This window comes from Thamnophis sirtalis, unplaced genomic scaffold (assembly GCF_051295495.1).
Source record: "Thamnophis sirtalis isolate CommonGarterSnake01/CBP01778 unplaced genomic scaffold, rThaSir2_p1.2 scaffold_14, whole genome shotgun sequence".
Classification (NCBI taxonomy): Eukaryota; Metazoa; Chordata; class Lepidosauria; order Squamata; family Natricidae; genus Thamnophis; species Thamnophis sirtalis.
In genome coordinates, this window is record NW_028261394.1 from 48,843,345 (window position 1) to 48,861,851 (window position 18,507).

The 18,507-nt window shown below is 52.7% G+C and overlaps 2 protein-coding genes across 3 annotated transcripts; one reads left to right on the forward strand and one right to left on the reverse strand.

The window, feature by feature from the left end:
* Positions 1 to 12: 12 nt before the first annotated feature.
* LOC106542026 (sulfotransferase 2B1) lies at positions 13 to 9,041 on the reverse strand. Of its 2 annotated transcripts, XM_087728767.1 has the most exons (7): positions 8,903 to 9,041; positions 6,326 to 7,422; positions 4,122 to 4,330; positions 3,726 to 3,852; positions 2,025 to 2,119; positions 733 to 913; positions 13 to 423 (listed from the first exon to the last, which is right to left on the reverse strand). In XM_087728767.1, the coding sequence occupies exons 2-7, from the start codon at positions 6,462 to 6,464 to the stop codon at positions 308 to 310; spliced, it is 867 nt and encodes a 288-aa protein (XP_087584893.1). In that variant the 5' UTR covers positions 6,465 to 7,422; positions 8,903 to 9,041; the 3' UTR covers positions 13 to 307. The 2 variants fall into 2 exon arrangements, with proteins under 2 accessions (XP_087584893.1, XP_087584894.1); XM_087728768.1 differs by lacking the exons at positions 6,326 to 7,422; positions 8,903 to 9,041 and adding an exon at positions 5,554 to 5,859.
* Positions 8,957 to 16,041, forward strand: DPEP1 (dipeptidase 1). Its single transcript, XM_087728766.1, has 10 exons — positions 8,957 to 9,091; positions 11,239 to 11,371; positions 11,724 to 11,856; positions 12,958 to 13,108; positions 13,372 to 13,441; positions 13,793 to 13,969; positions 14,230 to 14,314; positions 14,412 to 14,487; positions 14,899 to 15,034; positions 15,706 to 16,041. The coding sequence occupies exons 1-10, from the start codon at positions 8,985 to 8,987 to the stop codon at positions 15,874 to 15,876; spliced, it is 1,239 nt and encodes a 412-aa protein (XP_087584892.1). The 5' UTR covers positions 8,957 to 8,984; the 3' UTR covers positions 15,877 to 16,041.
* The last annotated feature ends 2,466 nt before the right edge of the window (positions 16,042 to 18,507 follow it).

Here is an 18,507-nt window from a genome sequence, read left to right on the forward strand (position 1 = left end):
GGGACTACTAGGGACATTGCAAATAAGTCAGGTTTATTGAAGAAAGAAAGAAGATTTCCAGCAACTGGTGTGACTCAAGCAAGCCCTTAACTCTAAGCACAGAAACTGTCTCGCTGGTGGCCTTCCTTCCCCCCTTCCTCAAAAGAAACGATTTGGTCCCCTGCTTTTCTTCATAAAAAGTAAATGAGAAAGAATTCTCTCTTGCTGGGCAACTTCCCAGTTCCTCTTCCCAGTGGGAGGCCGTCCAATGCCAGAGCTGCCGTCCTAAGACAAGCAGAGGCCAATCGAGGCCTCGGAGCAGCTGCTCTCAGTCCATGTCCCACCGGAAGGGCCAGGGGTGGCCCCCCATTTCCTGCTGGTATTTCTCGTTGAATCGAGCGCTCTGTTCGGGGGAGAAGTGGTTCCTCCAGTCGCCAACGGTCCCTGGGAGGGCAGAAGGAAGATCTGGCTGAGTCTGCAGCAGGGACGGGGGGGGGGAGGGGGTCATCTAGCACAGTGTTTTTCAACCTTGGCAACTTGAAGATGTCCGGACTTCAACTCCCAGAATTCCCCAGCCAGCATTCGCTGGCTGGGGAATTCTGGGAGTTGAAGTCCGGACATCTTCAAGTTGCCAAGGTTGAAAAACACTGATCTAGCAAAGGAAGCTAAGGGTGGAGGTGAACCTGGGAAAGGCAGCACTGCACCCACCCTCGCCAGCCTCCCCCCCCAGCCCCCCCCAGCCCCTTCACGGACCTTTCCTCATGAACTGGCCTTTCTGGAAATCCAGGACCTCGGGAGAAACCAGTGTGCCATTGACCATCACGTTCTCTTTCATGACAGCAAAGCTGCAGTGCTCCCGGATGAGCTCAGCCTGGTCTGGATGAACCGGGTGGTCCAGGAAGGCGCTCAGCCGCTCCACACAGCACTTCAGGTCCTGGGAGGGGCAGGAGAAAGGGATGACAAGGAGGAGGAGTTGGAGGAGGAGCCAAAGAGAAGAGGAGGAGGAGGAGGAGGAGGAGGAGGAGGAGGAGGAGGAGGAGGAGGAGGAGGAGGAGGAGGAGGAGGAGGAGGAGGAGGAGGAGGAAAAGAAGGAGGGGATGAACAAAGCAGGCCCTTTATCAGAGGTCTTCAAACTTGCCAACTTTAAGACTTGTGGACTCCCAGAATTCTCCAGCCAGCTATGCTTAAGTCTTAAAGTTGCCAGGTTTGGGGGGGCCCCTGCCCTATAGCCTCCAGCAGAAGGGCAGGAAAGATCAGGACCCCGGAAGAAAGAGGCCGAGAGCAGCAAGGCATCAATGCTGACTGAGAAGAGCAGGAGCCGTGGGACCCTCTGCAGGGAGCCCATCCTTCGACTCTTGAAGGAGTCACCTGGCTGCCCTGGCCCAAGGCAAGAGCTCCACTGCCGAACCCCGTGGCAGGAAAGGATCCGTGGGCTGGGAATGATGGGAATTGTGTTCCACCCCATCAGGAGAGACTATTCTGTCTCCATCTGAGAGCACCAAGGGACAAAATGTGGCCTTCGGGATATTAGCCAGCAACTCTCACGAGTTCCACAGCTTGTCAGGCGAGCTAGGAGTTTGGCGCATGGGCGCATGGGAAGGGCCATGCTTGCACACGGCTGCCGGGAAACCAGAAAACGAAAGTGGCTTCCACACAAACAAAAAACCATCTACTTTGGGCCATTGGCTTTCCTCTCCATTGTAGGGCTGAATCCGGTCATAAGAGAGGAGGCCTGTTTTCTTCATTTGCTGACCATTCCCAAATCTCCCTCCCTCCCTCGCTTTTCTGCCCCCCCTCCCAGCCTGGCCTGACGCCTGGAGCTTTTCTTGGCTGTCCTAGGAGGGAAGGGAAGGGAGCTGGGCAGGGCGGGCTCCTTCCTTCAGTGCTTGCCTCCCCAGCCTCACGAGCCAGCCCGGATCAGGCTCCCTAACCTTTCTTCCCATTCACACGACCCTCTTCCTGACAACAGGCCAGCATTTGAAACCACCACCTTGCTTCAAAACAAGCCGGTTTCCTTCCCTGCGCCCGTCTGTGGGCCAACTCACTTGATGGAGCTCCTCATAGGAGATGCAGAAGAGGTCCAGCTCTTCTCGGCAGCCGAGCCAGCCCTTCACGTGCTCAAACCAGGATCCGTAGTGCACTGTTCCAAAGCAGGGAGAAGACCAGGATCAGGGGGAAAGAAAGACGCCACTTGGCCTCCTGGCAACTGACGAGGAGCCACATCCTTTGCTGGCATTTCAGCCTGCTGGCTCCCCTTCAGCGGCGCTTATGATTCACCCGAAGAGACTCAAGTCACAAAATGTTCCAAAACAGCCTCTGCTTCGAGTCCGTCTACCTCCCAGCCTGATGCCGAGAGCAGGCAGGGCTTGATGGGCTGGCTGGGTGGGAGAAGGACTGGCAGAGCCCTGGCAAAGCAGCCCCTCCCTGACAACCCCCCCCAGCTCCCCCCCAGGTGTGTTTTGGTATCTGCCCTGCTACGAAAGAAGCCCCCAGATGGAGGAATCGCCCCTCTGCCCCCTGGGAAATTGCCAGCTCCGCCACGGAGTCAGTGGTGAAATTCAATATTTTTTCACTACCGGTTCTGTGGGCGTGGCTTGGTGGGCGTGGCAGGGGGAGGATACTGCAAAATCTCCATTCCCTCCCCACTCTGGGGCCAGCCAGAGGTGGCATTTGTGGGTCTTCTGGACTATTCAAAATTGCCGCTGCCGGTTCTCCAGAACCTGTCAGAACCAGCTTTAAAAACCCCTCCACAGTGTGCTTTAAAAAGCCACTCCTGGTGCCCCCCCTCTGGCTCTTCAGGATGGTCACGAAAGAGACCCCTACTCCGGGTCTTGGGCAGCCGTTAAACCGTCCTGGAATGAAGGCTGCAATGATGAGCTGGAAGGGAAGATGAGTCCGGCAGCCCTTGAAGCGCCTTCTAGGAACTGGCAGCTCCTCCACCACCCTCAAGGCTGGGATCCGACACAGGAATCCCTCAGAAAAAAATATCCTTCGCCTCCTGGAAAGTCTCGGTGTACATTCAAGAGCAGAAATGTTTTCCTCCAGCCCCAGATACGCCTGACAACACTTACTTTGTCAATGCTGAAGGATGGGAAAGGGACCAAGTTTTTAAAAGGAAACCCAACCCGTTAAGGATGAAAGCAGCCGGGTCGAAGAGCAGCATATTCACCATCCCCAGCCTGCCTGAAAACACCCGTCGCCCACCTAACGCCCTCGGAAGAATGCCTGGAACCGCAATCCCCAGAGTTCCCAGCCAGCACAAGCAGAACTATCCTCCACCACATCTGGAGATCATCAGACTGGGAGAGGCTCCCACCAGTCTCCGGAAACCTCTGCCTCCAGCCACGGAACCACAGCTTCTGGGACTAATTGGAAACAGTTGCTACAATGCAGCCAGGGCGCTTTAAGCCTCCGGGGGTCTCCGGACGTGGCAACTCCAAGACTTGCAGACTTCGACTCCCAGCTGCCCTGGCTGAGGAATGCTGGGAGTTGAAGTCCACACGTCTTAGAGTTGCCAAGTTCAGAGACCCCGGCTTAAAACTAAAACACTGCCCACACCTTGTTAAAATGAATGCGCAACCCCAACAGCCCCCACAGCTGCAGTTGCAATACAAAATGCAGAATGAAAGCAGACCGCGAGAGCCGTAAAGGCAGTGGGAGGCCCACAAAGGCAGTGAAATTGGAGACCGGTGGCCCTTAAATAACCTCCAAGTGGCTCAAAGGGGCAGATCCTCCTTTCCACTTACCGGTGCCAGCCATGAAATCGTGAAGGAAGCCTTCAAAGGAAGCTGGGTCAGGAAAGAACTTGGCCATTCTCTGGAAATGGTAGTAGGACACAACAACATCTTTTGGGTTCCTGACCACATAGATCACCTGCAGCAGGCAAAGAATGGACAGGTTGGTCCCCCCAAAGGACTTCCTGTTTTGACCACCTGCCATCCCAACCTTGGGTCTCCTCTGGCTGCTGTTTCCTTGACTACCTTCACAAGAGACACCACGGCTGCCCTCATGCCATGCTAAGCTGACGATCCCAATTACGTCCCTCTCTGAAAGACCCCTGGGGAGGCCCAGGGTAGCCCCACCCGAAGGCTTTGCCATCATCATTCTTGAAAGGAGCCCACGGGGTTTCCCCCGAGACGCACCTTGGGCTTAGCTTTCTTCAGGGCAGGTGCCAACACTGACTGGGGCAGGTGGGTGGTGAGGAGCCGAGGACACCCAATGTGCTGAAGCTGCTCTTGGAAATAGGTGTGCTCCACCCAGGGAGCCCGGGCCCAGTTGGGAAGAGTCTTTATGGGTTGGAGGTTGCCGTTGCTGTAGATCAAGGAGAGGATTTCTTGCATCCACGTGGTGCCTGGAGGGCAGGAGAGAAGACTGGCTGGTCATGAACTGCGGGATTTTTGACTGCAAGGACTCCAGAGGTTTCCCTCCCTGGGGAAAGACCCCTTGTGCAGAAAAGAAAGTGGTGGGGCATCTCCATCCATCCATTCAGAAGACCATTCAGAGAAGAGCAGTAGAAATGATGACTGGGCATCTCGACCCTGCTGACCTGTCAGCTGGGCAGCTTAAAAGGAGCAAAGGTGCACCCCCACATTTCCCCCACTCTGCCATTAGCAATGGGGGTGCTCTTTCCCCCGGCAGCTGACGCCAGTGGGAGAAGAAAGAACGCCGAGGGCTCTACCAGCCTTTCAGCTACCTGCAGTATCTACCTTACGGATAGTTCATTAAACATAAACAATGGACAGACAGGCACGCAGATTAGAGATCAGCTCTTGGGCAGAACCAGTTGTGCCAGTGTATTCATCCGACTGGAAGAAAGAACATTTATGCAACTACGAGAAAGACACCCCCCCCACGCAAAGGCAAACATTCTCTCCTTCCCTCCCCCGCAGTTACTGAGACAAGGTAGACAAGGGTGCTCGGTCCAGCTTGGCTGAAGGGCCAGAGGGCCTCTAGTGGCCCCGGGAGTCCAGGGGACGAGGAAAGAGGGACGACTCCCTTTTCTCTTTGCCCACTTCCTCTTCCTCCACAAGGCCCCAGAGGCCTCCAGCCAGAGGCCCAGCCTGTCTCCAACTGGGGCAGGGTGGGATTCAGGGATCCCGTGGTAAAGACTACCTAAAGGAGCAGAGGGGACCTCTTGGGGTGGGGGTGAAGAGGTAGATCTGGTTGATGAATCTTGGTCTTGCTGTGAGGAGGAGGCTGAAACTGGGCAGTAGTTGAGGGGTCAGTCAATGATTAACTCTGCCACTACCTCTGAATATTTCAAAGACCATCGTTTCCCTCTGAGTCAAGAGAGAACACTTATTGTTTTAGACTCGGCCACATAAGACAGTCCTGCCATCCCCTCTTGGTTCCCCTTTATCTATCAAAAGGGTTGGTGGATTTCCACACTCCCACAGCCACAAAATTCTTCTTAAGGGTTACTTAAGAAAATGCTACGTTGCAAGACTGGTGCGGTGGCACAAAAAGGAGAAGGTTATGAAACGGAGGAAAGACCGGCGAAGATGACAGAGCTATCAAAGATGGCAAAATTCACTGGCTTGATTAGAGAAAGATGGCTGATCCGTAACTACAAACCTCGATGGACCTTTTGCTGACAAGACAGACCACAGTCAGAAAGACCCGGAAATTGCTTCTCTGACAACTTTCTTTTCCTTTTCTGTTTTTTTTTCTTCCTATTTTCTTTCTTCCCTATTTATTATTTTTCTTCATTTTCTTCTCTGGTTATTACTTTGCTTGAAAAATTCTAATAAAGCTGATGAAAGAATTGCCACTGGAATTAGAATGCCCTGGTTCAAAGGTGCCCCTGGCTCAGCTTTCCATTCTTTTGAGGGAAGTTTGCGTTTCCTCTCAGGGCATCAAATAAGCCAGTGTTTTTCAACCTTGGCAACTTGAAGATGTCTGGACTTCAACTCCCAGAATTCCCCAGCCAGCATTCGCTGGCTGGGGAATTCTGGGAGTTGAAGTCCAGACATCTTCAAGTTGCCAAGGTTGAAAAACACTGAAATAAGCAACAAGAAAGACAGGAGCTTCTGCAGAGAGGGGGAGAGGGGGGGAAGCAGCTTTTTTATGAATAATATATTTTATGCCCCCCCCCCCCGGAAGGGAAAAAGGCCCTCCAGGCCCACCGAGGGAGGGAGGAATAGGAGCCCACCTGGAGACGCTTGGAGCGGAAGGAACTGTCCCCTCTGAGCCATCCCAGACGGCTTCAAAAGGCTTCCAATTTCCCTTCTGGACTTTGAGTAAACAGACTCAGCTACTTAATCTCACAACCGTATTTGGTTTTGCCTGGCAAACAAAGACCCTCCTCGGTCCTCCTCTCCTAGCAGGGGCCCACCACCCGCTTTACCTGACTTGGGGTAAGTGACGAGGAGGACGTCCGTGTCCTGGAACTCAAAGTGGCTGGCGAAGTGGAGGGAGCTCTCGGTGTGGAGGTGTCCCGGCAGGCGTATGTTGGCAAAGACCTCGGTTACATCCAGCCGAGCCATGGCGCTGGCAGCACCCGGGAGGCCTCTCTGCTCTCCTGCAGCCAAAGGACCTCCCCTCCTCCGCCTGCTCAGCCCAGCGGTGGGAGGTATCCTCCCAAAAACGAGCTTTTTCTAACCAAAACTCCTGAAGGCAGAACCGTTCTCAGCAGGTGGATTCAGAAGGACGGCTTCCTTTAATCTCTGGAAACGGCTCAGGTTCTTCCCTACTACTGGAAGTAAAACCAAGACAAATTAATCAATAATTTCATAACTCTGGTTGAGTTTTTCCAACTGTTCTGGATCTTTCAGCCAAACTGGATGGTGTGCAATACGCTGTCCTTCTGTTTCCAAGGCTAATTGTTTTATTTCAAATCCTTTTTTTTATAAAAAAAATAAATAAATCCAAATGGCAGGACAAAGAACAGACTATTCATGCAGATGCCAGCAATTTGACAAAGCAGCTACGCACATCTGGTCCGTTTTTTGTGAATATGAATACAAGTAGCAAATCTTAACCTTAATTTTAAAAATAAATCATTTGGGGGTTTGCACACAGCACTGTTGGCTTATGAGCAGAGAAACTGGGCCAGAAAGGAAAAAAAAGGTTGCACATTATAGTCATAATTGTACTTGGGGGGGGGGCGGGGGGAGCACAAAACAAGGGTATAACATGTGGGGAAAAGCTTCCTGTGGGTTGATGGCGGTTTTTCTGAGCTACTTTGTTATTGATGCAAGAATGGAAAAACCTGATCGGTTTGTTGTAATAGTTGACCTGCTTAAGAGGTTATTAGGAGCATATAAAGCATGCGAATGTGTGACTACATGCAAGGTAACTTAAGAAGCACAACGGATTAGGAGAATGTGAGATCCGTGTCTTTTTCTGTCTGGTGGTGAAGTCTGTCCTTCAGGAACTCTGCACACTCCCAGATGCCAACGTTGTGTCTTCTTAATTGTCTCCAGATTAGCCCTCACAGTCTGCCTGGAGAAGGACACCAAGGCTCAGGTTTATGCAGTCATAAATTCAACTTCAGGGGTTGGTGTCCCAGGCCCCCCACCGATTTTTCTCCCGGCTTTCCCAACTGCACAAATAAAGGGGGGGGGCAGGGAAAAATGTCCCAAGTTAAGTCTAGATTCCCTTTTGAGGTAAGTTCATTTTATGCATTTCTTACAAAGCACATCATCCCCTCTTAGGGTGAGTTTTTGCATGGAAATCAATTTAAAAGCAAACAAAGGTCATAAATCATAGATAAATGGACACATTGCCTCCCCCTCCTAAAATTTAACAGGAGCTTAGAAAGCCCTTACAATTAACGTGATCCCGGCTTATCTCTTTCCTAAGCCTCTTGTCTCTTGGTTTCTAATTATCTTGCTCTAACAGGCAGGTTGAATCAGGGAGCCATCGCGGCTGCCTCCACGCCCCCACATTCCATCTACACATGGATCCTCCTCATCTCCTTCCCATGGAGGCTACCACCGTGTGGATCACCTCATCAGAACCCCACCCTACGAGGCCTCTTGTTACCCTCGCTCCCCTCCCAATTAGCTGCGCTGAGCTGCTGAATCAAACCTGGGGAAGAGCAGGGCTGAAGTACGGCAAAGTGGGCTGCCTCCTCCCAGTAGGCCCTTTTGCCCACCGCTGCAAGCTCAGCTGCCAAAGAGCAGGGGGGGGAATCACCCTTCAGGGCTTTCAAAGCCAACGCAGCTCAAGCTCGTCAACCCCCTGGGTTTCAACAGCTGCAAAATCTCCACGTGTGACTGGCACGACCAAGTGGAGCTCCGTAGACCTGGTGACGCCATGAACCACGGGCAATCCTGAACCCAGGGACCCCCCACCTTTCCCCGTGACTGAGCGCAAGGTTGGATAACAACAGAACTGGATCTAGAGAGAGCCAGTGTCTGCACAAGGCTGATTTTCGCCCTGGGATCTGCTGCTCCTTTGCTTAGATGAAAGGAAAGGGGAAAGAAGTGAGGACTGGTCTGTTTCCACCATAAATAAACCCCTGCCATCTGCTGTTCATGCTTAGCCTGAAAAGAAAGAGGGGGCTCCGAAGGAAGAACCACCTGGCCCTCTTTGTCCCCACCCAGATGCTGCCTGGTTCCAATGTCCCCAGTGGATCCCTTCCGAGGGAGGAGGCCTCGGGGACTTGGAGCTCCTCAGAACTGAGCCAGGAGGAGAAAGAGAGTTCGGGGCCAAAAGGTTCCTGGGCCAGGAGGGTCTTTCCCCTGGGCTCAAAGGGGCCTGGGGTCCACCGAAGGAAGTGGAAAGGAATTGCGACTGCCCAGGTTCTCCGCGCTTGTCCCTCCCAGGGGGGTCCTCCTTGGGTCTTCCTCACTTAGCTCAAAGGGCAGGAGGAGCTCAGCTGCCTGAAGCCTTCTCTGGCTCCTCCCAAGCCACACTCACTCTCAGGAGCCGCCACATGATGGGTGGATCCCACTCAGGGCACTCCCTGTGTCCTTACCACTCCACTTGTCTCCAAGGATCCCCGGGAGGAAACGCTGGAGGAGATCTCTGCTGCTGGTCCAGATCCCCTTCGCCCCAGGATGCTGCTGGTGTCTTTCCTCGTGCTGGCTTGTTTCTCCGTCTGCTTGGCAGATGTCCATCATCTGGAGGCAATCAAAATAATGAATAACACACCTGTGGTGGACGGGTAAGAGCAGAGCCTTCCTTTTGCTGCCGTGGGTTGGTGGAGGAAGAGCCCCTTCTTGGGAGATGCAAGGATCACCCTTTTCCCTCCAGGGCCTCCTGCTGGCACTCAGCTGGCGCCCAGCTTTCCACTGGGCTGGCTGGTTGGCACAATGCCACGCAGCTTCCAACGGGGCTGGCACAATCCACATCCTTGAGGCGCTCTTAAAATGTTCTATGCGACATGGTTGGGCTGCTTTCCAGGGAACAAAATCCGAAGGGCCAAACTAGGAAGTTTCCCATCAAGGCTTCCTGAGAAAAAAAACACCCTTTTGGGAGTGGCTGAAGGGGGAGAAAGGGGTGGACGAGCCCTTGAAAAAGGCCGGGGATGAAGAATTGCACAAGAGTCTCCGCAAAATAGGGAACAAACATTAAACTGCCAAATGTCGTCCAACAGAAATAGAACCATGGGTTTGGGAGCAAAAACCCCGTGGGGTATGAACTGAGGGCTGCTGAGCTAGACGTGGCCAGCGGGGAAGGAGAAGCCGAGACCTTCCCTTGGGCAAGTGGGTGGCCGTGAAGGGTGCTTTGGCCAGGTTCAGGTGCAGCAGAAGCAGAGAGGAGAGTCCCGCTGGCAAAGTGTGACCTTCCTGGATTGCGCCATCTTGGGAAGGATTGGTGGAGGAGGAGGAGGTGCCAGGAGAGGCAGCCAAATAAGCTGAGGGCTGGGCAGCCCCGCAGGGAGGGAAGGTTTCTACGCTAGGGGCTATTTGGGGCAAGGAAAAGGGAGTGGTGTAAGGGTGTGTTCCATTAAGCAAATGGGGGAATGAAGGCGTGAGAAGGAATCCGAGCAATGCAGGGGAAGATGCTGCAGCCCCCCCCCCCCCCCTTCCATGCTGGCCTTGATCGAGGAGCCCTTTGCTCAGTGAATAATCAACCACCAGGTGATTGCCCCGAGGGTTAGCCAAACATGAATCCTCTCCCTGGAGGGTTCTGGAATTGAGGTGGAAGCACTTGGTCAGGCGGCCTTGGAGGCTGGGAAGTCCAGAGGTGAAGAGGCTCTTACAACGCCCCCCTCCCTCTCGCCTCTCTCTTGAAGACCAGCATGGCTTCCAGTGGAACGTAGAAGAGGGTCCATCTCTGGGCACCAGGAAGCCCAACAGCTCTTCTGCCTCCTTGCCCCGGATTCCTTCTGAATGTGGAAACAGCCGGGGTGGGTGGGTGGGGGGGTGGGGTGGGGGAGGCCCATTTGAGGCAACCTTGGGAACTCCAGGCGGATTCCATCCATTTGTGTTAACAAATACAGCTGCGTAGTGGCGGCTGGCAGTTCTGGGAATTAGGCAGGAAGATCAGTTTCAATTCAATACACAATAACATTCAAGATCAAAGCAACTTTTAAATAATAATAGACCTGGTCCTCCCTCCCTCCCTCCCTCCTTCTCTCTCTCTCTCTCTCTCTCTTTCTTAAGAGAACTTGTTTTGAATGCTATTTGTTTTGAATTATAGCTGAACTTATTTCCTTGAGATATTGGAAAAAGAGAGAGTTTGTGGTTTGGTTGCTCTGCCATTTCCAGTTAAATGCAACTAAATAACTGAACTTCCTAGTTAGAATGAAAGCCATTCACAGACAAAGCAGCCTTTCATGCCCTGTTAAGTACCCTTGTCAGAAGGGCAGGATCTTCTGCCAACTTCACCAGGCTGCTGGCTCTTAGTTATTAATCCTTAGAGTAAGTGTAACCATGGATAAAACTGGAGGTGGTGGACACTTAAATCACCTTCCCGCAGCCTTTTCGGTTTTAACTTCTTTTATTCCTTTTTTGCATCTGGCTCCTTTATTGGTTTATTGTATTTTTATACAGTTTTTAAGCATTTGTTTTTTAATTCTACCCCATCCAGAGTCACAAGTGAGATTTTGACAAATAAATAATAAACGTATGGATTTTTGTTGTTGTTCTATGAATTGCTTTCTCTGATCAAAGCAAGCCAGAGTCTTAAGTGTTACAAGCAAGTTCAGCCCATCCTTTAATTATCTGATGTAAGGAAGACTGTTACCATCTCAACCTTTGATCTTCAAGGACAGTTGCCTTATCAATTAATCTGCTTCTATCAGCCTCTTGTATCATAACCCAGCATCTACCCAAGATGATAAAACGTTATCTTTCACTTTTATAGTCACAATGATCTGCCCTGGCAGTTGCTGACAAAATTCAACAACCAGCTGTCCTTGAAGGCAGCCAATTTGCAGGATCTGCAAGACACTCATACCAATATTCGGAAGCTGCGTCTCGGGTATGTAGGAGCCCAGGTAAGAGATGAACAAATGACACTTGCAAATCTCCCGTACAATAAAATGGGAGAGATTAACCTCCCTACTGAAACATCCGATCATTCAGATCTTTGCAAATTGCTAAACCTTCTAATTTGCTTATTTTCAGCCTGGCTTATTTGTTTAGCCTTTCGCCTGCGTTTCAGATTTGTGTGTGTTTTAAGATACCTTCAGTGGGTCCAACCTTTGCTGCCTGCCCGCTTCCTTCCTGTGGAAAGCAGAGAGCTGTCCTCTCCACTTGCACCTTAGATCATCTGCTGATGTAGATGCGGCCTCCTGATAAAGCTCCTCACACAGGAAGTTTTAAGACATCTTTGCCTTCCTTCTGCAGTTCTGGGCAGCCTATGTGCCCTGCGACACCCAAGACAAAGACGCAGTAAAGCGAACTCTGGAGCAAATCGATGTCATTCACCGGATGTGCCACCGATACCCAGATACCTTCATGTGTGTTACTAGCAGTGCAGGTAAGCACAGAGATGGTGCCAATGGCCGTTGCTTCCTGGCTGGCCAAGGAGGGGCCCAACCACGTGCCCCTTAAGCCAGAGGGGCCCCAGGTGAGGTAGTGGGGCTGCTCCAAATGACGGAATCCAAGCACTCCGGCTCAACCTCAGGCCTATGGAGAGCAGCAAGTGGCCTTTCATTACAAGCTGCTTCCAGGGAAAAAAGCAGGACGACTTCTCTGGCCATCAGCAACTGCTCAGGAATCAGGGCCAAAACCCAATGCTGGTTTTAGCCTTGTCATCTCTTCAACCCAGAATCCTCTGTTGTGGCAGGAGAAACTGTCTGGAGCTGGGTTTGCATGTAATGCATGCAATCGTTTTTCAAAACTGTGATTGACTAAACCACAAAATTTGACCTGTAACCCATGGATTACAAAGCATGAAGTCTTGTGTGTCATCACACAATGGCAACATCCACTAGTTTGATCCTGGCTTGCCGCACTGAGGATCTCAGATGACTGCAGTTGAGCAAGCCACAGCTTAGTTGATGTGTGAAAGAGGCCAACATGCTAAGATTAGATTAGATTAGATTAGATTAGATTAGATTAGATTAGAAGGTTTATTTATATGCCGCCCTTTTCCCTGGGGGGACTCAGGGCGGCTCACAATCCAAAGGAAAGGGGGAAAACAGACTTTTACATATAAGACAATACATGGTTAAAACACAACATTCATACCATTCGGGCGGGTTACAGTCTTTAGCCCCAGGCCTGACGGGATAGCCAGATTCTGAGGGCTGTGCGGAAGGTCTGGAGGGTGGTGAGGGTACGAATCTCCACGGGGAGATCGTTCCATTGGGTCGGAGCTGCCACCGAGAAGGCTCTCCTCACTCTCCTAAGAGTGTTGAAACAAACCCTTGGCTGGTTTAGTCCAACCCATGAACTCGTCTCTGCCAGAATTCTCCCTTGTCCCATGTGCAGAAGAGCATGATGGGTCAGGCGGGGGAAGGGGAAGTTAGCCTTAACTGTGAAAATTAAGGGTAGGAACCATCTCACATTCCCAGCTGGCCACCCTGAACAATGCGCACCTGGCCCTGGAAGCTGGATGGGAATCCTTCTCTTGCAGGTATCCGGGAGGCTTTTCACTCTGGCCACGTGGGCAGCCTAATCGGCGTGGAGGGGGGCCATTCCATTGACAGCAGCTTGGCCGTCCTGCGCACCTTCTACCTGCTGGGCGTGCGCTACATGACCCTCACCCACAGTTGCAACACTCCCTGGTAAGCGGAGAGGCCTGAAGCCTGCTTTCAAATAAGGGCAGAGACCTGGGGGGGGCGGCCCTGAGCAGGGCAGAGTGACAGCACATGGCTGTTGGGGAGCCACGCAAGCATTCGTGTAGAGAAGGGCCGAAGGGGGCCGTGCGGCAACTGATTCCAATAGAAGAGTTCCATTGAGGGGGGGAGGAGCTTCAGGGAAGGAGGGTGTGGAGGAGGAAGTGCCAGCATCCTATGCCCCTTCATTTGGGCTCTACTTCCCTTGGCAGGGCTGACAACTGGCTGGTAGATACAGAGAAGGAAAGCCCTGTCCACAATGGCTTGACGGAATTTGGGAAGGTCAGTGAAGGCTCTGTGGAGGGAGTGGAATGGGGGGGAGGGGGCTGTGTGGGGCTACCCAAGCAGCGCATCTCATCTGCCAAAGGGAGACAAGGCCCGAAGCAGAGCGGATTAAGAAGGGCTCCCATTGAAACAGGGGCTGCAAAAGTAGCCACCACGAAGGAGCAAAGCCTGCCGAATAGGAAGGATGGGCCTCACGGGGGCAACTGAGGTGAGATGGGGGCTTGTGCCCGAGAGTTTGGGGCAGGCTTTTCCTCTTGAACCCAGAGCCTCCTGAGTGCATCTTCTCAGGCCTTCGCAAGGCCCAGGTGGGACCAGAAGCTCTCCTTCCTCTCCATCTTTGCTCCACAGCGTGTGGTCCTGGAGATGAATCGGCTGGGCATGATGGTGGATTTGTCCCATGTCTCTGTGGAGACGATGAAGGCTGCCCTAAAGGTCTCCAGGGCCCCCGTGATATTCAGCCACTCCTCCGCCTACGCCATTTGCCCAAACAGGCGGAATGTACCGGACGATGTGCTCCGCCGAGTGGTGAGCAGAGCTGGGCTCGGGTGGGGCCGAACGGCACATGCTTTCAATAGCGCCAAAGCAGGGCGGGCGGGAAGCCTTTGCTCGGAGTTCTTCCTTGGCTCCCGGGGTGCCCTTCAAAGGGACTGGCCCACCACCTCTCAGGCGGACACGGGGCTGGGCGCAGCGGGGTCAGGAGGTGGCGGAGGAGTTGAGGCTCCTGCTGTTTCTGGGCATCAGCTTCTGGGCGGCCCCTTTGATGATGCCCCCTCCTCTCCTCGCAGAACGAGACACGCAGCCTTGTAATGGTCAACTTCTACAACGACTACGTCTCCTGCAGCAGCCATGCCACTCTGGCCCAGGTTGCAGGTAAAGCCAGCAGAGCGGGAACGACACATCAGGAGAGGCGGGAGGGGGAACTGAGGCAGACGGAAAGCGGTCAACCTCTCATCTTTCTCCCCCGCAGACCACATGGACTACATAAAGCGCGTTGCTGGAGCAAAATCCGTTGGCATTGGAGGAGACTATGATGGGGTGCCCAGGTACCAGCAGGAGGAGGAGGAGGAGGGTCGACGTGAAAGAAGCCCAGCCTGCAGTGGGGCTTCCAGCCCTCAAGGCTGGAGTGGCATCATTGCTGGAAGATTGTAGGCAGGTTGTAGGCTCTGCCAAGAACGGCACTTGCCCTTTAGTGGGGGGCTGCAGGAGCCCTGTCCCTACGGCATGTATGGGTCCTGACCTTGAATGAGCAGGCACCCCGAGGGAGACGGCGCTCCTGGCCCTTAGCCTTCTTTCCCTCTGACCAAGACACGGCCGATTAGAGAGCAGGTGGGTGCAGATGGGCTCCTGGAGGTGCGGCACCAGAGAGATCAGCCCTGGCATGAGAAGGGGGAGGGAGGGGGCGAGGGGCATGGGACCCTTCCCTTAACTTCCACCGGTGCTTCTTTGGCTTACAGAGTCCCTCAAGGCTTAGAGGATGTCTCCAAATACCCAGACTTAATTGCTGAACTGCTGAGGAGGGGATGGACGGAAGAGGAGGTGAAGGATGCCCTGGCCAACAATCTTTTGCGGGTCCTGGGGGAAGTAGAGCAGGTAAGACATCTCAGACCTGGAGGCGGGTAATAACAGACTTGGGCATGGAAGAACCTCAGCTCTATAAACCGGCAATGTCCAAGCCCAAAGCTTCTCCCCTCCTTTTCACCTTCTGCTCATTTCCCAGTTCTATTTGAACTGCTTCTCTTTGGAGAACCTCTTCCCAGCCAGGAGAACCATTCTGACTCACAAAATCTAGATGGAAGTGTGCTTTTAGTGGTCAAGGTGTTAGATCAGGACCACAAAGATCTAGAACTGTGTTTCTCAACCTTGGCAACTTGAAGATGTCCGGACTTCAACTCCCAGAATTCCCCATCCCATGGTCCAATCTCCCACTGCCACGCTGGCAGCTTCCACCCATCCAGTTCCAGTCAGGTGCAGATGGTGCAGAGACAAAGGATGACCTTGGCTTTCTAGAAAGAATGTTGTTATGGCTGCATAGCATCTAATTCAGTGTTTCTCAACCTTGGCAACTTGAAGATGTCCGGACTTCAACTCCCAGAATTCCCCAGCCAGCGAATGCTGGCTGGGGAATTCTGGGAGTTGAAGTCCGGACATCTTCAAGTTGCCAAGGTTGAGAAACACTGATCTAGAATCCGGTTCACTTCCACCCATGGAAGCTCAGTCTAAATCTAAAGAACTCATCTGAACAAGCTCTCCTCCTTCCTTAGGTGCGAAACAATATGTCTCTCGAAGAATTTCCCGATGACACCCCCATTGCCCTCCAGGAGCTGGGAGGAGGATGTCGAACACACTACGGGTACCCCAACCAAGGGGAGCACCCCAGAGCTTTGCCCGCTCTGCTCCCACTGCTGTTGCTCCTCTCCACATTGATCTCATAGAAGCCCCAGGATCTCCTCCCTTGCAGACGACAAGGATCCTGCCAGGTTAAGAAAGAAGCGTTTCTGCATCCAATTCCTATCGCACTTCAAATTCTGCCCAAATCTCGGACTGTTCTCTTATTACCTCCATTAACTTGTGGCCGGCTACCAAAACGCCATCAATGGCAGCTGCTCTGTCCCCACTGTGGGCATCGGAGGAGCCAGGCAAGCAAGATTCTGCTTTGAACTTTCCCAAGTATTTGCTAGCCGCCCTCTTTGCTCTGCAGATCCCGGGAGTTCATCATGGTGGGGGAGCACAGGGGACGACACCACGCGCCACTTAGGTTTGCCTAAGAGAGGTTTACCTTTACAGCCAAGGTGGCGCAGTGGTTAAATGCAGCACTGCAGGCTACTGCTAGATCAGCAGGTCAGCGGTTCAAATCTCACCGGCTCAGGGTTGACTCAGCCTTCCATCCTTCCGAGGTGGGTAAAATGAGGACCCAGATTGTTGGGGGCAATATGCTGACTCTGTAAACCGCTTAGAGAGGCCTGAAAGGCCTATGAAGCGGTATATAAGTCTACTGCTATTGCTATATATTGCTATTGCCTGTCTCTTTTCCCCCACCTTGTGAAGGGCAGAGATTGCAGCGGGAGGGATGACGAGAGAGTAAGCAGACACACAACAGGGGAATAGGTCAAAAACAACACAGCGGTGCCAGCAGCCTTGAGTAACCCTACTCAAAAACCCCCGAGTATTCCCCTTGGCCTGCCTGTTTACTTCCTTGTAACCCCTCCCTCGAATGCAAACAGACTCATCCCTCTCACGCATCACCCACTTGGGGAGATTAGGAGCGAACAAAGCAAAGGACTGAAAGAGATTAGTCTTCTATTAGTTGTGGAGATGCTCTCTGTGTGTGAACAAAGGACAGGGAGTGGGGGGAAAAGAATGTGCAGTTGGGTTCACATCATCTCACCCTTAGCAACTGCTTTGCTTAATGCCAGTTGATGATAAGAGCCGAGGTGGTGCAGTGGTTAGGGTGCAGCACTGCAGGCCCCTTCAGCTGACTGTTATCTGCAGTTCGGCTGTTCAAATCTCACCGGCTCAGGGTTGACTCAGCCTTCCATCCTTCCGAGGTGGGTAAAATGAGGACCCGGATTGTTGTTGGGGGCGATATGCTGACTCTGTAAACCGCTTAGAGAGGGCTGAAAGCCCTATGAAGCGGTATATAAGTCGAACTGTTATGGCTATTGATCCCAACTATGGTCACTAAATGAGGACTACCTGCATATTATAACCTGCATTGCAATAAAAGAACCAAGGGAGACGGCGAGTTCAGGTCCCGCTGTCGGCTAACTGGGTGGCTTTGGGCCAGTCTCCCTCAGCCTAAACCCCCCCTCCCACAGTTGTTCTTGGAAAGAGAAAAGGAATATTAGGAGGGGTGCTTCCCACTGTGACTTGTACATGGAAAAAGAAATTGGGATGCAAATCTTCATTTAAAAACCTACCTTGATGGAAACAGGCAGGATCCACTGTCTGGGAAAGGAAGGAGGGGCGACTTTTCTTTTACGCCCCGAGAAAAGGAGATCAGATCCAGAAAGGGCCCCTTCCTGATTGACGGGGGTGCTAGGAAACACCCAGCAGCCAGACTGGCAAGATTCTGTGACTAAAGCTGATGGGAATAAAAAGGAATTTGACCCACCTTCCTGTCGAGGTGATTTCCCGAGTGGTTTCCTGAGCCCTGCTACCTCCAGAGCAGCTCCTCCCACAGAGGGCCTCTTCTTCCAGGAAGCAGCACCGGTGAAGATGGGAACAGAGCCCCGTGGAGGGAAAGCAGCCCCCCCCCAGTGAGTCCCTCTCCCCTCCCCCCCCCCCCCGAGTAGAGAGCTAGCCGGGGCTCCTTTTTGGCCTCCCAAACAACCGAGCTGCTTCGGGGAACCGTTTTCGAGTCCCACCGGACACAAACAACCATCCAGCTTTGCAAATCTGGGTGCATCTCCTGCTTCCCAGAGAGTGTTTGTTTATTTAAGCCAACATTAAAACAACGGACAACAGTCACTTCTCATTTACAGAAAGAAAAAGGCAAAGACGATTTTTCTTAGTGTTGGAGAATTCACGGCTCCGTAAAAAAATAAAATGTTCCAGGGAAGATTATTGTCATCTCTTGCCCTCCCCAGCCCAGAGGAGCAGGGCAGCTCAAGGCCTCCACCCCGAGGAGGGAAAGGAGAAACACACACTTAATGCCACCAGGAAAGGGGGAAATACTTGCTTGCCACCCCAAGCTTGGCTTTGACGGGAAAACTGAATTCTCAGGGGAGGAGGGGAGATGGCCTTGGCTCTCATTTACACACACACACAGACACACACGCTCTCTCTCTCTCCAAGGAGGTCCCGATGCTTGTTACTTGGAGTAATTGAAGGGGGGGGGCTCAAGCACCAGAGTTAGGCTGAAGGCCCTTCTACGCGCAGGAGGGCCTTCTCCTGAAGCCGGGACGTTTGGAGGAAGGGGCTCCTCCAGACCCAGCCATACATTCCCCTCACCCCCACATGACAAGCTTTGGGGAGGAGGGGAGGGGGGCACATGCATGAAGGCAGAGGGGCAGCAGGGCCACTGTTCGCAAAGGTCACTTTGTGGTCTGTAAATTCAAGGCAGG